Here is a 19,790-nt window from a genome sequence, read left to right on the forward strand (position 1 = left end):
TGTTACTATAATGACTAACAGGAATATCTATGCACAGTAATGTATAGTGCCACAAACTGCTACAACCATATAGGCCAACACATCAGTACAGAGTACTGAAGAGAATGTATGGCATACACAGTAATCCTAACTTACTCAATACAAATGGCTACCACATACACAATACAGTATTTACTAACTAGAAACACTGAATGCAGATAGATACTACGTAATAGGTACTAAGGCTATGAATGCCTGAGTATTCCCTCAGTACATAGAAGTATATACTAGTAACAACAGAGATCAGCACTCGGATACTAAATACAGGTAAAATAAAAGGAAAATACTTCAAAGTTACTATAATTGAAAAGATTACTAAATACAACAGTATGCATTAGCTCAACTGTAAAATACTAAGACTATCGTAATGCAACGTATGCTCTCAAATAACACACAACCAATGCGGTCATCTACAATACCGTAACAGTAGGGAAGTACAAATAATTCCCACACAATCACTGAAATAGTATATTCACAGGTTTATATAAACAGAAAATAGTTAACTATTCAATAATAAAATATTGTTTGAGTTCAACTACTGAATACTAAAGACATCCAAAATACAAAATGTTTTAAACATGCAAAGCAGACCAAAGTTCCAAATCATGCATGTAACACTACAAGTATCAACTATAACAATAAGATACCTCAGAAATAGTTTGGTTTAAGTGAATACCAAAATGACACAATTTAAGGTAATTATTCAGTAATATCACTCACCAGAATGGTAGTCACAATATGTATGTATAGTAAAATACACAAATCCAGGTAAAGTACTCTGGACTAAATAAATGTATACGACACAAAATAATTATCGGTAAAGAATATCATGCAAAATGCAAACTACACACTGGCTTACGCAATGCCAGAGCAGGCGAATTACACTAAATGCAGACTAACGTTATAGAAAATAATAAGTTTGATCACAACGTAGGTCCGGGAAAGGCACAACAGTAAAATGTCACAGTCAATTTATGCACTTTCTACTTGATGCTGAATGTCACACGGATCAAAGTTTGGTAGATGTCTGGGACGGTAAACAAGTCAGTCCAACTGGATGACGACAACAGAAAGTCACGTGATACGAATGGCGGGAATTTCCACAACGAAGAACAGTCTTTACTTTAGTTGAAATCTCGACGGGACAACATAATTGGTCGAGTCGATCTACTGGAAACAGTTAATACTGGCGTACAGAACTCAAAATGTCAACGATTGTACTCACAGGAACCTGGATATTTGGTTCAACCACAGTTTCGTTCAACACAATGGCAACAGCAGACTGCAACCTCTGCGGTCGATCCACACAACCACAACTTTCGGAAAAGACTTCTGCCAGCTACTAAATTCCACGCAAACACGATTTCGCCTGTCCCAAGCGTTCCACGACATCCATAACCACTTTAGTTCAGACTTTGGAAGGCATTCAGTCGATTTAACAGGAAAATCGACTTGCCCACACAGACAGAAACAATTCGAACATGACACACTAACCCGCCATGTTGACCGACACCCCGACGCACAGACTTAAGCATAAACAAAGTTAATCGCACACCATACTATAGATGGCGCTCTCACTATAGACCGCCACATATGAATAAACGCACACTGATTGTTTAGTTAGTCCCCGTTCAGGCGCAGCCTAAAAAGGGGACTTTATAATTCAGGTTTTGTCCGTTTTCCGTCTCCAACATTTTCTCAGAAATTCTACAGCAGGTATCAGTGAAACTTGGCAGGTTAATGAACAAGTGTCTTCCGAGTATGCACGTAATTTTTTTCCAGATCTGAAAATCCCAAGTGGGTTTTTTCATGATTTTTATCAAAAATTACCTCTCCCGGCAACATTGACAGAACGTCTGCGCATGCTCAGAATAAATTAATTACTGTAAAATACTTTATTTTTGCTTGCAACATTTTTTTGCTATTTTCGCTGAAGGAATGTTTCAGTTAAAATAAAATCCAGCGAATATTCCCTTTTTCCTATATTTTACAGTCAAACTTGTCAAAAATCAATGAAAATAAATTCAATACAAAAAACAGCCAGAGAAAGTCTTTTCAGCGAATGATAATTCCAGCTGAAATAAAATATTTTACAGTAGATTAGATCTGTGAGTAACGATACAGCACGTGATTTCTCCATTGCGTGCAATTTATTATAGTACTGTTTATACATGTATGCTGTTCGGCTCAGTGGTCTCATTCACTTGTTACTAGAAGAACTAGTAACCTTATTTGATTTCAAGAACTTCAAGAAGGCGGCATAAGAGACGTGTTTGCAAAGGTAAGTTCTCCAGTTTCTACAAAATTGAATGTATTTTGGGGTACAATTGGTGTACATTCCGTGAGTACATACGGGTGTGAATATTATGATGATTGCCAGCTTTATATTCTTGTGAAAAGCCAAAAAAGCAAACAATTGTCTCCAATCTACGAAACTAGTTTGTAAATTGTATACCCTGTCAAATTATTGTACACGGACGATTAATTCATGGGGACATAGTTTCAAGTAAATCATTATCCGGTCTTTTGCTTGTGTCGCGATTTCCAAAATATCCACAACTCGGGGGGGGGGGAGAATGTCCCTGTGTCGATCAACTTATTCATTATATAATAGTAGGTTGCATATGATTATATTCGTATTTTTATGTTGTGAGCATTGAACTGTTAGTTGTAATGAAGATTTTGACAATCTCTTACGATTCAACATGGCCGATGTGCAGTGACAACACGTGTATGGACGGTCGGTCGAGTAGTCTGCAACGGACCATGAAATCGCCCGGCGTTTTTTCGTCATTTTTTTTTAGTTTTTTTTTTAAATATTTTAGATATTTCATTCACTCCTGGCGCCTAAAAGAGTCTAATTTATATTTTACCGTAGTCATTGACAGCTATTGTGAATAGCCCGAATGGGTAAGCTTCGTTTCGACAATGAGCTGTTATTTCTGCGAACAATGTTAAATTATTCTTTGAATGCTCAGTTTATATTTTGAAAACAACTAATTTTTTGATTAAAAAAAAATCATGCTGTTTTCCCCATCAAAATCAAAGCATAAAGATCTTGCCAGAACATCGGTAAATCTACTCCCGCGTTGCGTTCACCACGAGGTCACGAACCGTCATTAACATATTTAAATGAGCCACGTGTAAATGAGAACATGGCGGATATCGTATGGCTTCGCGCATTTACATTCGACCGAAATCATTCTTTTACGATGAAACTAAGTAGAATATTACTTCCAATTTATAAAAATTCAACGAATTAAATTTTTGTGCGTTATTATAATCATTACCAGAGGTACATTACCTCTGGCATTACTGAATAATAATCAACAATTGCAATACTTCGAAAACAAGTAAGTTATTCACTTGCGAAACACAGAATGACCAGATTGTGCTACCGTGATCATTTTCTACCGGTACCAACCACTAAGCAATGTATTCGTGTTTGTATTTATTCGAAATTTCTTTTAGAACATACTTAACTTTTCGTTATCAACAAGATTATAAAAAAAAATAAATGCAAGTTACAGTATGTGAATTTTTTGGGGGGATTCAATTCCAACATTTCGCGATGCCTATGAACCAAAGGTTTTTCACTCTTCTCTGAGTGTGACACCTAAACCAGAGGTTTTATGATGTATAAACTGGCACTAAATGAAAAGGCTGTTGAACCTTATTCAAATTTATAAGTACATGTTATTATGCATTTCATTATGAAAACTGACTAAATTAAATGTGATCTTATTTTTAATTATGATTATGATTTATATCGGTAATGACGTTTTCATCCAATATTAATTGTGCAATTGTTAAAATGCCTACCTACACATTTATTGTTTTTGTTTCTGTTGCCCTGAAATAGACATTTGTAAAAAAAAAATTAAAAAAATCATGCTTGATTAAAATTCAAAAAAAAAGATATAGTCATGTAGCCCCTTCCTGTTACCTGTTTTCAACTTCTTCCAAAGTAAAGCTGGCGAAGCCTTGTAATTGCCATACAATCATCAACTGTGGGAAAACTTATATGTTATTGAAAATCTTTATTTTGTTGTCTGTGAATTAATATAATATTTGAAATGGCGTAATGGTGCAAAATATTCTCAAACAATCAGTCTTCTGATGACACTACACTGCGCATTTATGCACAGTCAGTATCCCAATGCGCGATCACAGCTTACTAAGTGATGATGGTGGTTGAAATGGAAAACTGAATACAAAAATCCAGTAATATCTCAAACGAATTTCCGTCTGCTGTGAATGCATGTTTCGTTGCATCAAATAAATAACCCAATTTTATGATAGAAGCTTGCAATCTTGTGCCATACAGGGTCAAGTGATTGAGCAATAACAAATGTGATTTTATGTATTAGGTCATTGAATGTATCCAAAAACATGGTACCAATGATCTGAAATTTCAGGAGTGCTCGCTGAAGGTTTATCAATCTTGCGTATTGTCTTGTTCTTTTTCAATCCTGCATTTCAGTTACTAGAATTCATACTAAAAAAATAGTTTCTGTTTTTCTTCTAATAATTCGGCCACTTTCAAAAACAAATGATTTTCCATAGTTGAAATGCTAGAAGAATACAAAACTACTGTGATTTCATAGTATACCTGTAGGGCCATTGTCAATTAGTTCGCCTGATCAACACAGCGTTATACATAGGACTGATATTGAATCACGGAGAGTAAAATCTGGTGATACTAATCCCTAGAACCACTCAGATTGGGACATATGTCTTATGAACCCACATGTGTATGTCTTTGACTATACTCATTTTAACCTTTTTTTTTTTTTACAGTGGTGCTGTGAACTGCTTCAATTTCGCAAGGCAATATTTTCTGGGTTCCTACAGCATGGAGTATCAGGGACTTTATTGAAATGTTGTACACAAATTTCACAAAATCCTGAATATATCTAGAAGTGAAAATTAAATGGTTTACAGTATTTTATACCCATTAATAATGATTGAAATGCAATAATATCACTGCACTAAAAAGACTTCAAACAATTATTTGTTTCTTCTCCATTGAAGGGAATGAGCAGACCAACTTTTATCGCAACTGGCTTTCTTAATTATTACATGTACTTGCTCTGAAAACATAGCTTTTACAATTGTTTAAATTAGCAGATGTTGTTCTATGTACAATGAATACATTTTAAATAATAAACCTTACTGCGTTTATAACAAATTGTATTTGACAACATGAGAATGATTCTGATGCCCAATGTTGATGTTGAAACAAACCCAGGTCTTGGTAATATACTAAGACCTGATTAACAAAGAAGTTATGTACATCAAGGTTCACTCAGATTTATGAATGCAGTTTCTTGAGCAAGTATACATGTATGACAAATAGTTTTGTTGCACTTGTGTACTCTGAGATTCTGAACATGGGTCAGTGGAAGTTTTTAGTTGTCAGTACAAAACTAGATCATCGGAAATCACTTTATGATGAGTTGTAACCACAAAGAGTACATATTTATTCATCTGTTTGCAGATGTTCCTTGTACAACTTTATAATCAAATAACGGGGACTGTGACATTTCATGTCTTGTTTATAATGGTTTGGGATATACGTGTCTGTTATATTGTTGTGATGTGATCCTCCAATCCCTTTTTTGTATAACAGGATGATATAGAGAATATCAATGGACATCAAGGCAGTCTCATTGGACTTCACATCAATATATATATATATATATTACATTATTCCCATCAAATAGAAGACACACCCATTATTTTTGGATAATTGAGACCCAAAAATTCAACATTTCTCATACGTTAGATATACTCATATGTAGATGCTCTAATAGAAGCCGCATCCCCTCTATTGCATTGTACCATATTAATAGAAGCCGCATCCCCTCTATTGCATTGTACCATATTAATAGAAGCCGCAGCTTCTAATACAGATTTTACAGTAATAATCTTTTTTTTTATGCTTGTCTGAACAAATGTTATCAATGTATGGTATAGGTCAAATGTTATCAACGTATGATGCTTTGACTGGTTGCCAAGAGCCTGATGATAAAATAGCGACGTTGTTCGCTGCGGTGAATAAATATATATGTATGTATAATACCTTATATGCAATGCTGTTACAACTGTGCTGATTAGTGAGCGATATCAGACATTTGCATACTGGTTGGTAAAAATGTAAACAAATCACGTCACAATGGAATGACCTATACTTGTGTATTAATTGATTTTGTTTTGACATTTCACATTTTGTGATAAATAAAACTGAGATGTATAATTGCAATGATCTATGAAAGTTGTATTGGCAACAACATTTTTTTAAAAAACCTACAACTTTTTTACTCGTGTTACCACTATGTCTTAGTAAACAGTTCATACTCCCTAAGTTTGTCATCTTTAGCAGGCACAGTGCATGACAAAAATTATTGTAATGAAGATCTGATAATGATATTATTCTCTTTTAGATCTAATTGAAACAATTAGATTTATTAAACTTTAATATTATCAGAGAGTAACCGCCCTTGAGGGATGGTTCTATCAATAATCTCTTAGATCTAATGGAAATCATTAAATTTTATCAAATATTATCTGACTAACTGCCATAAAGATGGTTCTAACAATAATCTCTTTCAAATTTAATAGAAACCATTAAATTTGTTATCGAATTTCATCTGATATTATTGCTCAATAGCTACCCCAGGTGACTTGGAAGATGGCTTTACAGCAAATTCGTGTTTCATAAATGCCAATCGTACAGACGTTGTTACGGCAAAGTCTGGTTCGAAAAATACCAAAGCAAGTAAAAAAAATAATAGTTTAAACGTGCAAAAATTCCAAACGAACTCTGGTTTCAAACGTGCAGGCCAGGTTTCAAAAATGCTAATTGTGCAGCCTGAGAGGCGATATTATGAAAAAGTTAGGTTTCAAAAATGCCGAACGTACAAGTCAGAAATGTAGCAGCTTGAAACGTGCCAAAAATGCCGAACGTACAAGCGTTATTACGACAAACTGGCGTTTTAAAAAAAAAACGTTATTACGGCAATGTGTGGCTACGAGTAAAAAACTATTCCAAACGTGTAATTTCTGAATAAATATAGAAATATTGACGCATCAATTTACACAAGAATACAACATTTTATTTTTTAAGATTCTTATTCTTTCAGAATTGGGGCGATATAGTTACGTCTGCTGGATGTCATGGTAATTATAGCTGTATTATCTTGTTTGTATTGTCGTGCTCTTATATTTTCGAATGGCGAGCCGTATATATTAGTGAATTGCCGTAGTCGGGTTTTTCAGGAATGTATAAAACAAGTTTTTCACACAGGTGTGGCAGAATGATAACGCTGCATTTGTCTGTTTTACGAAGATGAGTTTAAAGCGACAAATTATTGATATATCTTTTCTAAAGTTAAGATACTCGTAAAAGATCACTCCAATGTCCAATGTTGTGCGTTGATTCATTTTTTTACACTTACATAATGGTGATTGTTGACGGCTGAATTACAGGGGCTATAGCCCGACAAGGTCGCGTGAGTTGCGCCGTCCGCGGTGCTCCAAGCGTCCGGTGCCGTTCGGCCGACGAGGGCGCCAATCATGTCTACATGTCAGGCTACAGGGGCTAGTATTCGTTGGTTGCCGAAGACTCGCAGGAAATATTGATTAGAAATGATAAAAAAAACGCCCAAAATTTCACTACCAGTTCCCTGTAGGTTGGCGTACAGTAAATTATTCTACAATGTTTGGACATTTTTTTATTCATTTCTCCATGTGCTGCAACTAACCACTTACTTGGATGTCAAGCACACGTGGCTGAAATTAGATCATATTCAGAGCAGCACCTCCGTTTTACCATCATTATACGTCAGTTTATTTGTAGTAATTTGATTTAACCAACGGCTGATTCTATGATATATCGACTTGGAGATTGTGTGAATGATATATATAGTTCAACGTCACTCGCAGCGACATCTACTAGTAGTTCAGTGAAATCAGTTCTCTACAACGCACAAATGAAGCACCATGGCGGTGAGAATCGAGAGTTTGGTTTCGTCCAGGTTTTGGTGGAAATTGTCATAATGTGATCAAGACAGACAATACTGCCCTCAATGGCCAGAATATTAAACAGAGTTTGTGTTGCCGAATAGGATGTCCGTTGGAGATATTTGTGTCACTAATCGAAGGAAAATAATTAATACTACCGCGACCACAAACCCATTCTATTTAATTTTATAAATATTCTTAAGTTTCACTATTCAGAGAGGTATCAAATGACGTCATTACCGCCTCGTACTACGTTCGTTTACTAGTTGGCTGGCCAACTGCCATTACAAATTATATGTTATATGTATTACCGATGTATTCATAACAAAAATAGGAATGTGCGTTTGGTGGCGATAGTAGTGTTTGGGATTTTTTGTTAAAAGTTGAAAAATAGTAGTCGTGGGATGATGGTAGAAATAACTGTGAAACTTAGTATTTCCCACTTAGATTTGAGCTTGACGATGTACATTTTATGTCATTGCATTGCTCCGTGTGTGTGATTGTGTTTATTATGTATGTTTTTCTTTTTAAAAATGTTTTGTGTCCATATTTGCCATCGCTAAATTTCTTCTATGTAGGTAAATTATTGTTTTATTTACATGTATTTCATCATGTTATTTATAGGATAAAAATGGAAAGACGTGTTGCTACCAACAAATAAACTTAGTTATGAATACACTGATATCACCACACAAATTTGTCTAATATGACAGTGATGTATGTGTAGGGGAATATATAATAATACCAGCAGCAGTAGTATATGTAATAATTCAGTTGTGCACGGTTTCTCGGTTTTATCTTGTCTGGGACATTAATCAGCGCTAAGTGTTATATAAATAATTAAAAAAAAATATTAAAGCACTCGTCCGAAATTTTATGTGTTCTGAGTGTTTACCAAAATACTGTGAAAATAAAAATGTGTATTGTTGAGCAAAATATCTCATAATTTTGTGACAACTCTTTATTGTTTTTGATTGAATAAATATACACTCGCGAAGTTTATAAAAGTATCAGAGAGTGCTTTCAAAAGACGGCTGGACTTAGCAGTTTATTCGCCTGTGTATTTATTGCATAGACTACATAGCACTACACTCATAAAAACCATCAAAAAAACACTAGGGGGCGATATTTACATCCGGGCACTATGACCTTACCGGCGTATGACGTCATTTATCATTCCACCCATGTGTATGCAGACCTAGTTCAACATGCTGATCAAAGAATTGTGAGTTCGATTTTATGGCCTATTTTACACCCTAACAGCAATTTTGACCCGTATTGGTATAGCCAGAGTACTTGGCTACAGTATTATCTTCAATAATTCACCGTACGTTTATTTTTTCGAGCTAAACATCGTCATTTTTTTCGAACGATCTGTGTGCCCGACCTAACTTTGTGTTCTGTTATTTCGTTTCCTTTGCCGTCGCTTCCTGTTCGTCTACGAAGTCGGGTTATTTTACCAATTACGGTCGAAGAGGTGAGTTTGCCATTCCTATTTTTTTTAGTATAATTAGCCCGTTTATTTAATGTCACTTTCTGGTTCTAATGACTGAAACAGCTCTCGAACCACAGAGAAAATGACTAACGTCTGACGCCGGGCCAGTCATCGCTATGTTCTCAGTGATGAAATGTACTGTCATTATCAATGGGCAGGGATTCTACATGTCTTGTTTTACTGATATCGTTGACCCTGCCACGTAGTTACAAGTACATGTATAGTACTTTAACAATTCAAATTTAGCGTTATATAATCAAAAACGCAATATATATAAATTGAAAATTCTGCCTGACAACTGAACGATGCATACCTACTCGCCCTAGTTTGCCGTTACATACTTACAGGGGGAGGTGCCTCTCCCACAAACGTAAAAGACAGTCAATCACTATATACAATGCTTTACAGTACAGTTGCATCAATTTACGTTAATTCCCATGAATACTTCTGTTGCCATGGTATCTGGTGCATTACTGCATAGATACTATGTTATGTATACTATTAAAATAAATTGATGCAAGTGCTTTAATTGATGCAATCATCATATTGCTTTAGGGGAAGTATTCATACGTACCGCAGTAATTGTGGGAGGATTGGATGTTGCAGGGATGTTCAGAGGAAACAATAAATTCTATTGTTTGATTTGAATATTCAGCTGATTTTAATTTAGCAAATTCAACTATTACCAAATAAGCGAAAATCTCCTGTTCTCTGTTGGTATTCATGGTATAACCAACGTTTTAAACCTGTTTTACATTGAATAATAGCTTTATTTTTTTTTGGAATTTATTTTCTAGTGATGTTTAATTGGTTTTTCGGTTGGATTTCCATGAAAATCAATGAAAATGAATAATGTGAATTGTTTAATTTTCATAGCACCTGGATTCTATAGTGAAGACAATTTCGTACAAATTTAAGCAGTTTACAGTGTTAAGCCAAATTGTGGTTGTCAATAAAAGTAAAGTGAAAATTAAGCAATCCACTGTATTTTTTTTTAGAATTTTTTTCATTCTTAGTATCTTCATTGTTAATGCTAAAACTGTAGCTGTTTGTAGCAGTGGTGAAATGCTCGGCAAAACGTGTGGGTGTAAAATTCAATAAAAACACTGGCTGCAATACTGGTTTAATGCAGTACTGCTGTCTGCACATTTCTTCAATACTACTAGTACTCTTTGGTGTCTTTGACCATTCAATGATTTTAAATAACTGTAAACAGATAAATTTACTTTTCTATAATATTTACATTTTCAATATTCATCGCGTATGTGTTGCGTGAAATTAAAGGGGCCATATAAAGCAGTGTTAGAGCTCTTGAGCTGTCTTTGCTGTAAGTTGAATATAAATCTCTAATTTTTGATAACCATCGTAGGTTATCTGCAGTAGAAGATATATTATTTACACAGTGACACAACCATTGTACATTTGTAATCTTTATTCAGGCAGGCGTTGGCCACTTAATAAAGTTAATATATTAACCATTTATTTATTTTTAAATGTGACTGAATAGTTGTAAGGATTCATACTAAATGTTATAAATTGAATTAGGTCGAGCAATTTAATAATTGCCAAGTTGTGGTCTTATCATTGAAAGCCATGTTCTGATTACCGGTAATAACGATGTTAAATATTTGCTGAACTTTATTAAGCATCCAGCCCTGATAGGATATTCATGCTCTAATCATATGCAGGTACACTGCTAAATTTAACCAGGTTGATATTCATAATCATATCAGAGAACTGTATGGTTTTCTCAAAAATGTTCATCTGCAAACAGCAGGTGGCCAAATTATCTGGTTTACAATACAGATTTTAGGAAAGAAGGTAGTTAAATGTGTTATTTACGATATACAGTCTACTAAATTAGTCTCCTCTTGCCTTCTAGAGAAAATGCTGAGAATGACCAAATTGCTCAGTTAGAATGAAAAAATGTGTGGTTCTTGAAAAATTATATGGCCTTCTGTTTACTGATTACAAATTTGGTTTTAATTACTACCAAGCTATGAGATCAAATTACCAGGAGTTTCCCAAAATTTTAAGTCATTAGTCTGGTAAACAGTTTCTGATTAGCCTTGATTTAGTCTCTGTCCAACCATGACATGCAAGGTGCATCTTTTTTAATGATATGCAAGTACTGGAGTACAGTGACCTTGTTTTTCTATCTGTTTAATAATTTAACCATTGAGGGCAGTATTGCCCGTCTTGGTCACCATATGAAGAAGTGCACATTGATGTAGAAATTACATATACACACATAGCCATGTGGTGTGTTATTGGTGCTATGGCGGTTGATTTGCTTTCTGGTATTGTGTGATTGCTGGTTGAGGCTTGGATCATAGACCAACATTATAATACATGTATTGCAAAAAGCTCTCCTTGTAAACTATAATCATCGTGTCATGTTGGGAAAATTATTAAGAGCGGTCACTCTGAGTTAAAGCGGGAGGATCGTCACCTACTTACGCGCGGGAATTATAACAACACATGCTAAAATGCAAAGGCTCATGGGAAGACGCTTGTTTGTAAACAATGACACGCTATGGCCATCTGACGCATGCGCAGGTGACGACTCCCTCGCTTTAAGACCAACAAATTGTGATGGTGAACTCGGTGGTACTTTACCTGCAACTAATGTTCAAATATGATAACGATTGCAGGAACGAGATTTTCTGCTGATTATGAAGGTTCAAGCCAAATTGAAGATTATATATTATGTCACATGGTAACAGTTTCCAGGGTGATACCAGTTTTCTGTTATATACAATAGAAGGTTATCTCCCATAATGCATTTGAAATATGTGCAGTAACATGCTCAGAAGTGCAAAATTTTAATTCGGCTCAGCTGCCTTAAAGAAATTCCAGTGAATGCAGTTTTCTGCTGTTAGGATTTGAATATCTGACATTTTACTGAACAAGTCTCATTTTTATAGGTCATATTAGCAGAGTGTTTCCGCTTCCCATCTGGTTATTTGTCACCTAATCTTGGTATTTCTACTAGTGCAGATTGTATCTTTCTTTGACATTGAAATCATAATTCCCTATAGGTTTGGTGAACTTTGCTAGTGCTTACTAGTATGTTTCAGACTCTATCTTAAGGTCACAATTTGGCAATTCATTTAGTTATTTCTATAAAATTTTTGTTGTTAGGGGTATGTCAAATAAAAATTGGAATGAATCAACTATCGTTCAAATTTTCATTGTTGATTAATTTGATACGTTTCATTTATCTGTTCTTTGATCAATTTGACTATAGGGGATGTAATTGATAGAAGTATTGGAATTGTTTGCGTGGATATCTCCTACCTATTTGACTTAGTGCCCTTAAATGCTCAGATTCATTATATTAATTATTTTCTACGACTCTGATGTTCATGTCTGTTTTCTGTAAGCGTATTGATACCGCCCTATCACATGAATTAGGTCACCCAGCTGTCACCTGTAATTTCGTTATTGTCTCAATGTTTCACATTCAATTATATTTAGGCTTAGCTAACATAAATTAAATACAAAATTAGGAAGACATCATAGACCAAAATTCCCTGTTAGAATAGTGAGCATGTAAGCACTGCCACGAATTTGGAGTGGAGTGCACTTTGAGGTATCCTCATAACCTTATTATTATACATTTTTTCCTTCCAATGATACATCATGGGAATGCCGAAATCCAAAAAGTTTAGAATAGAATAAGTGAACTTCTTTGTGTGGAATCCGGTCAAACCCTGGTGGCAGCCATGTTTGTTTTTATTATTAGAGGTAAAATACCGCAAAATTACAGCACGCTGTAACTTATGGCAATACTGTTACAGATGTATAATAATAATATAACTCGCATTTCCCAAAGGTCATGCAAAAATAAACCAAATACAGCACAGAAAATGATTGGTACAGATATCCAGCTGATTAAACATTATCCAATTTATAAAAAAACAGTTATGATATCAGATGCACCTAAACAGAAGACACATACATACAGAGCTTGAATTAGGGTATTATATGGGCAGCCAATTTCAAGGTCCAAATTTCTGAAAATTTCTTTAGAATATTATTTTTGAAGGAAATGTTGAAGACCATTAAATTAAGGTAATACATGTATGGTGGAGCATGCTAGCAATTGTATCCATGGGCTTCTGCAAATATAGAGCCATGTACATACAAACATACAATAAACCCATTATTTTGTATTTCAACAATGCATGAAGCTTTATTATATATTTAGACCAAAATGTCTAATTTTCCTGAACTTAAAGGTGTAAAGCATTCTTCTATTTTATCAACATTGAGATTGCCCAGTTGAGGCAGGTGTCATGTTCTGTAGGGATCCCATGCATATAAATACTTAGTTTACAACGTAACTGGTTCTTAAAGGCCATGCAGCATATGTTGTATACATTGCATGAGACTTGTATCAAACATACTTTAAAGTATGGATAGCACAAGTTGTAAATATCATTTTGTTTTCAACGATGTGATGTCAACCTTTGATATCATTCAAAAAATAAAATTGTATGATTTTTTTTTTAAATTTTTTCAAAAATTTTGACGAATGTATTATGTCTATTGAGTTCAAAACTGTAAAAAAATAATACAAAAATATATAAAAAAAGCTTATATTCCAAGGATTAGTGCTGGGAATTGTTTCAAAATTTAATATGTATGTGGGTGGGTGGGTGGGTGGGTGGGTGGCTGTCCAGGTACCACACACTAATTTCAACGTAGATAATACTACCCTTATATCATTCAGGGGTATTCATATCCGCTGTGCTTATTTTTAGCAAATTGATTTCTTTTCGATTTTGAGTCGAATAACTGTCAAATATTCTATTCTGTTAAATATTTTATATAAAATTACGATGAATGACAATGAACTATTTGCTGAGATTTATTAACTTTTGTAATGTTTCCTGTCAAATTATTGATTGCAACAATTTGTGCATTTTTATGTATTTTCAAAGCTGTAGATTTTCATCGGGATGTAAAAGAAAAAAATTGTGGGTTTATTTTGAGAAAATTGACTTGGCATTTAATGATTGGCAACTCTGCTGTTAAATATTTTTATTTTATCTGCCAGATCATTTCACGGTTTGATAATTTCATCGGAGGTCATAGTGACTTTTGTTTAAATAATCCCAGTGAGAGGCTTAGAAGAGCAAAAATGTTTCTGGTCAATCTGTTTTCCAGATTCTTTGTGCCTGCTTGAACGTTTGGCCTTTAAATATAGTGTTTTATTTAATTTTTTTTAACAAATTGTTGCGAAAACCTTCAAATTATTAAAAATCAAAACAGCAAACATAAATTGTTTCAAGATACATATCTACACCATGCATAGCATGTACAGAAACAATATTTAAATTGTAACACAAATCAGAAATGAAACAATTATGTGACCTGTGAACTTGATGTCATCTAAATACATTTTCATATGTTCTGTAAAAATTTGCATATGTGGCCTGAAAAATTGGCATATGTAATCTGAATAAATTTGCATATGTAATCTGAATAAATTTGCATATGTAATCTGAATAAATTTGCATGTGTAATCTGAATAAATTTGCATGTGATCTGAATAAATTGGCATATGTAATCTGAATAAATTTGCATATGTAATCTGAATAAATTTGCATGTGTAATCTGAATAAATTTGCATATGTAATCTGAATAAATTTGCATGTGTAATCTGAATAAATTTGCATGTGTAATCTGAATAAATTTGCATATGTAATCTGAATAAATTTGCATGTGTAATCTGAATAAATTTGCATGTGTAATCTGAATAAATTTGCATATGTAACCTGAATGCAATTGTATATTGACTACACATTTAATACAAGTTTGTATATCTATAACCAAAAATCTGCATGAATTATAAAGTGTCTTGTAGCAATAACATAAACATTTGCTTTAGTTTAAAGCTTTGCATGTAAATGTCATTAAAATTATTAAATAATTGAAACCCTAGCAATACAGGAATTGTTGAATTATAAAACACTCAGTGGCTATTATAAAAAATTCAAAATGTTTATTTCAGGTATACTTAAATAAGTCACATTCATAAAAATATTTCAATAAATACAAGCATGGATATAAAACTTGTTTAGAAATCTCCACTATTCAGATTTTTTTTGTCATGGTTGATTGAGCAAATCTTATCAATGTTGTGCAATGATGTGCGTAAAATAATACTACAATATGTTTATGAATTTTGCCCTGTTCTGTTAATTGCTTGTTGGAATATACAACATATCCCAACATATTTCAACTAAAAATTAGATTTCAAAGACAACCACTAAAACACTTCTCATGAAAAAAACATAAATACAAATTTGTGTAGACAAAAAACAGACCTTTCATATTGCTATATTACAAAAAATTAACATTTGCAACGTAGATTTGCAACTTACTTCATTGGACCATACATGTCGTAGCTGATTTGCATACGTAGTAGACCCTAATAAGGTTAATCCCGTACCTTATTAGGGGGGTAATTTGTATGCTACATAAATGCACTATAACCATATTTGGTAATATTTGAGCCTTGTATGGGAATATCAGGTGCAACAAACCAAATGCAATCTTCTTGTAACCATGGTGATTTGATATTGAAATACTGAGAGTATGCAAGACACCATACATCCAGTCTAATGGAGTTGTGTTTATTGCTATTATATTATACATACCGGTATATTATTAACTTATTCAAAGTCAAACTTTTTGATGAAAAGTTCAAATTAATGTCACATTTTGTCTGTTGAATAAAGATTCAATTTGGTGAAAATTACGGAAAATGTGAACAAATTTGAGCAAAAAAAAAAAAAAAATTATGCTCAAAAGCTGAAGTGTTCTAAGAATTGTACAGTGGTTTGTAGTGTTGTCTTATGCTCAAAGGCTGAAGTGTTCTGAGAATTGTACAGTGGTTTGTAGTGTTGTCTTATGCACATATATTTGTGTTTATATTGGAGGTATGGTAATTTCAAAAAAATAATGGTTTGCAGTAAAATTACTTTATGTTAAATACAGCAGTCCAGTTGACAGAATTGTCTAACCTTCAAGTAGCTATATTTTGTAAATAGTATTTAGGGTTTCCTCTTATTAGCTACCTGTCTTGATTACAAATTTTTGAAAAACAATCGGGGAATTATTATGCGGATTATATTTGTGAAAGGTAGAAATCAGTTTTCCCACATTCAAGCTTGTAGGCAAAATGGTGACTTGACTGAGTCATTCATCCTTGAATTATAAAGACTGAGCTTTAGGGCTTGAAGTATAGAATTCTAAATACAGCCAGTTTCATGGTAACCTTGTCTAGTTTCTGAATGCCTATCCTGTTTCTTTTTTATGGCTAAACTGAAGGCATTTGTATCCTATTTCTAGATGTATGTTGGACCAATACTTTTACCAAAAAAATGACCCATACATGCATGTACATGTACATTGTATACTGTATCGCTCTACGAGTACCGGTAGTGCATACATTTTTGGAAACGACAGGTGTTTCTACGCTCAAAGTACGTTTGTAATTTGTACCAGAGGTACATTACTTGGGGTTTGCAACGTGCATAGTACTGTATGGTGACATCATGTCAATATCACATTCAAGTCTCATCTCGTAGATAGCGAGACTGATGCTACGACCTTCTGACATATATCAAGGTTTGTAATAAAACAATAAAGCATGTCTCACCACTATCATAGTGAAAAACTGTAATACATCGAAAATGTACGGAAAATATAGTTCTCGTAATTGGTCATATTGTGAGGAGCTATTTTGATCCACCTGGACCTCCCAGTACTCTACTAGTTAGTTACCTTGGGCATGCGCATTCGCATTGTTCTGAGTTGGGAACGCTTATGCGAGAGTGAGATTGAAACGGGATCTTGGATTCATGTCACGCTACTTGCAAACCCCAAGTACCGGTAATGTACCTCTGGTCGTACTGAATGATTCAGTATACAAAAAAATACAATTTTGTTTTACAAACACATGAAACAATTTCATTAGAAAAAATGCCCATACAGCATTATTATTTTGGCATATACTTCATTCTTTCATCTTTTTTTTTTTTACAGTACCAAGTTGGACAGCTATGGTCGGTGGCAGAAGCTAGCAAAAATGAAACCGGTGGTGGTGAAGGGATAGAAGTTTTAAAAAATGAACCATTTGAAAATGAAGAATTTGGTAAAGGACAGTACACACTCAAAATTTACCATTTAGCAAGGTAAGTTGATAGATGAAGTAGTACATGCACATCCCTCCCTCCCACTTGCCACGTCTCGCGTCACGTCTCATTTCACAACGTGAAGTAGCTCAACTTTAGTCACCATTTATGAAATGAAAGTAGTTAAAAGTCGTGATGGTGTTCAGGGGCAATGCATTTTTACCCCAGGGCAGTAAATTACGAGTGACCTGTGGATATAACATCTGTGATCTGGCAGTATGCAAGTGTCTGGAAGTGCCAGGTGTAGATATAGTGCTAATTTGGTGGGACACTGTGTGTGTGTGGCCTGGTTTGAAAAGGAGGGGGGGGGGGCTATTTAACTCGGGGGAAGTGTGGTACTTTGTATCTGGGGAATGTGATGTGCATTTTGAATGAATTTAACAAATATCATGTGACAGGTTTGTATGTCCCAGGGGCAGTTAAAACTGACGACCTTGGTAAAAAAACAAACAGTGTGGTGTCATCAGTCAGGTTCGGACTCTTTGGTAGCTTACGGTAATGAAGTTGTTTCCCTCTGCTCACTGTCAAAATGCATGCATTTTATGATGAACTGCTAAAACTAAGCAAAAGTGACTATTACATGTACATGTACAAAATACTATTTGGTTGAAGAGATGTAGTCTGATTGGTCAAAACACAGTGATTGTCTGTAAAAAAAACCTGCTTGAGAATCCAGAAGGAAGCTGGGACAGTGTTTTTATAAACCAAACTTGTGCAAAGCACAATTGTAAAAGGCAATTTGCCCATCTTATATACAAGAAGAGAACACAGCTAATTTGCATACGTAGTAGACCCTAATAAGGTTAATCCCATACCTTATTAGGGGGGTAAGTTGTATGCTACATAAATGCACTATAACCATATTTGGTAATATTTGCACCTTATATGGAAATAGCAGGTGCAACAAACCAAATGTCAATCTGATAATGGATTACTCCTTGCAACCATGATGATTTCAGATCAAATTTGTAATCTCATAATGCATCACGTCTTATGCTGTGGTGTGCATCGTGTATTAATAAATTACCACACCTTATATGGCTATAACAGGTCTAACATACAAACACCCAAATTATACTTATTACTGGTTTTATTTGTTGACATAGCTTTTAATCTTGAAATTGTGAGTTGCTGGTCTCTGGATTATTCAATCTACCGGTAATCATAGAAGATTGTCTTCATTATTACTAGTTTTCTGTCATAATTTCAAATCACAAAGCAAATTTTCTGATAGATTAGACTAATATAACAATATGACCTTGATAATCTGTTTGCATCTTATCACATACAGCTTAGAAATGAGGGTTGACATGTCTTGCTTGAGGTAACAAAAAATGGCATCTGAAATTCATAGGAAGTTGTAAATAATCATTTCCCTGTTCCAAATGCTAGTTGAATTAGGTCAACTGGTATTGGTAGGTTGGGCTGTACTTCCATTGAAAAGCTGTTTACATGCGTGTTGCCAAACAGGGATAAATTTCTGAGCCAACATGTCTGGAATGGAGTCCCTTTTTAAACATGTGTCGAAAACAGAAGTCTACAATTTCGGCATTCATTACTGAAATTATAAAGATAAAGTTTGAAAGTCCTTTGAAACCATCATTCAAGCTAGAAAAATAATAAATTCCTGCAAAAAATGTAATTCATAATCTATTTCAAAATAGAATCGTAGTCTGAGAAGCCCCAGTGCAATTGTTTTTTAAATATGTTCTTTCATTATATTATTGTTTTGTGTTATTTACCCCCTAACGTAGAAATTTGTACATGGACTGGACAATTGTAATTGATATGCCTGTCATTCCTTACAATATGGATGAGAACATTCTTTATTTTTCATATTACAACTGGTTTCCAGGCAACATATGATTGAATTTAATCCCTCCCAGGCCTCCCGGAGATTAAGTACGCTCATTCATGCTATGTTTAGTATATAGGATGTAAAAGATGGAAGGCTACCCCCCCCCCTCCCTCCAGATATTATCATAACTGGTTTCCAGGCTTCACTTTTTTATAATCCAGGC

At 34.3% G+C, this 19,790-nt stretch overlaps 1 protein-coding gene and 1 long non-coding RNA gene across 3 annotated transcripts in view; both read left to right on the forward strand.

Annotated features, from left to right (window-relative positions):
- The first annotated feature begins 1,647 nt into the window (after window positions 1-1,647).
- LOC146733767 (uncharacterized) lies at window positions 1,648-6,304 on the forward strand. Its single transcript, XR_014926712.1, has 2 exons — window positions 1,648-2,320; window positions 4,840-6,304. It is a non-coding gene; the product is annotated as an uncharacterized LOC146733767 (long non-coding RNA).
- A 2,893-nt stretch (window positions 6,305-9,197) lies between these two features.
- LOC100375203 (phosphatidylinositol transfer protein alpha isoform-like) overlaps window positions 9,198-19,790 on the forward strand; it is a 44,709-nt gene continuing 34,116 nt past the window's right edge. For both annotated transcript variants that reach the window (XM_002731289.4, XM_006812174.3), the window contains exons 1-3: window positions 9,198-9,289; window positions 9,511-9,541; window positions 17,621-17,769. In XM_002731289.4, the coding sequence (XP_002731335.1) occupies window positions 9,273-9,289; window positions 9,511-9,541; window positions 17,621-17,769 (197 nt within the window). In that variant the 5' untranslated portion in view covers window positions 9,198-9,272. The remainder of the gene's footprint in view (window positions 9,290-9,510; window positions 9,542-17,620; window positions 17,770-19,790) is intronic.

This window comes from Saccoglossus kowalevskii, chromosome 16 (assembly GCF_978046115.1).
Source record: "Saccoglossus kowalevskii chromosome 16, keSacKowa6.1, whole genome shotgun sequence".
In the NCBI taxonomy this organism is placed as follows: Eukaryota; Metazoa; Hemichordata; class Enteropneusta; family Harrimaniidae; genus Saccoglossus; species Saccoglossus kowalevskii.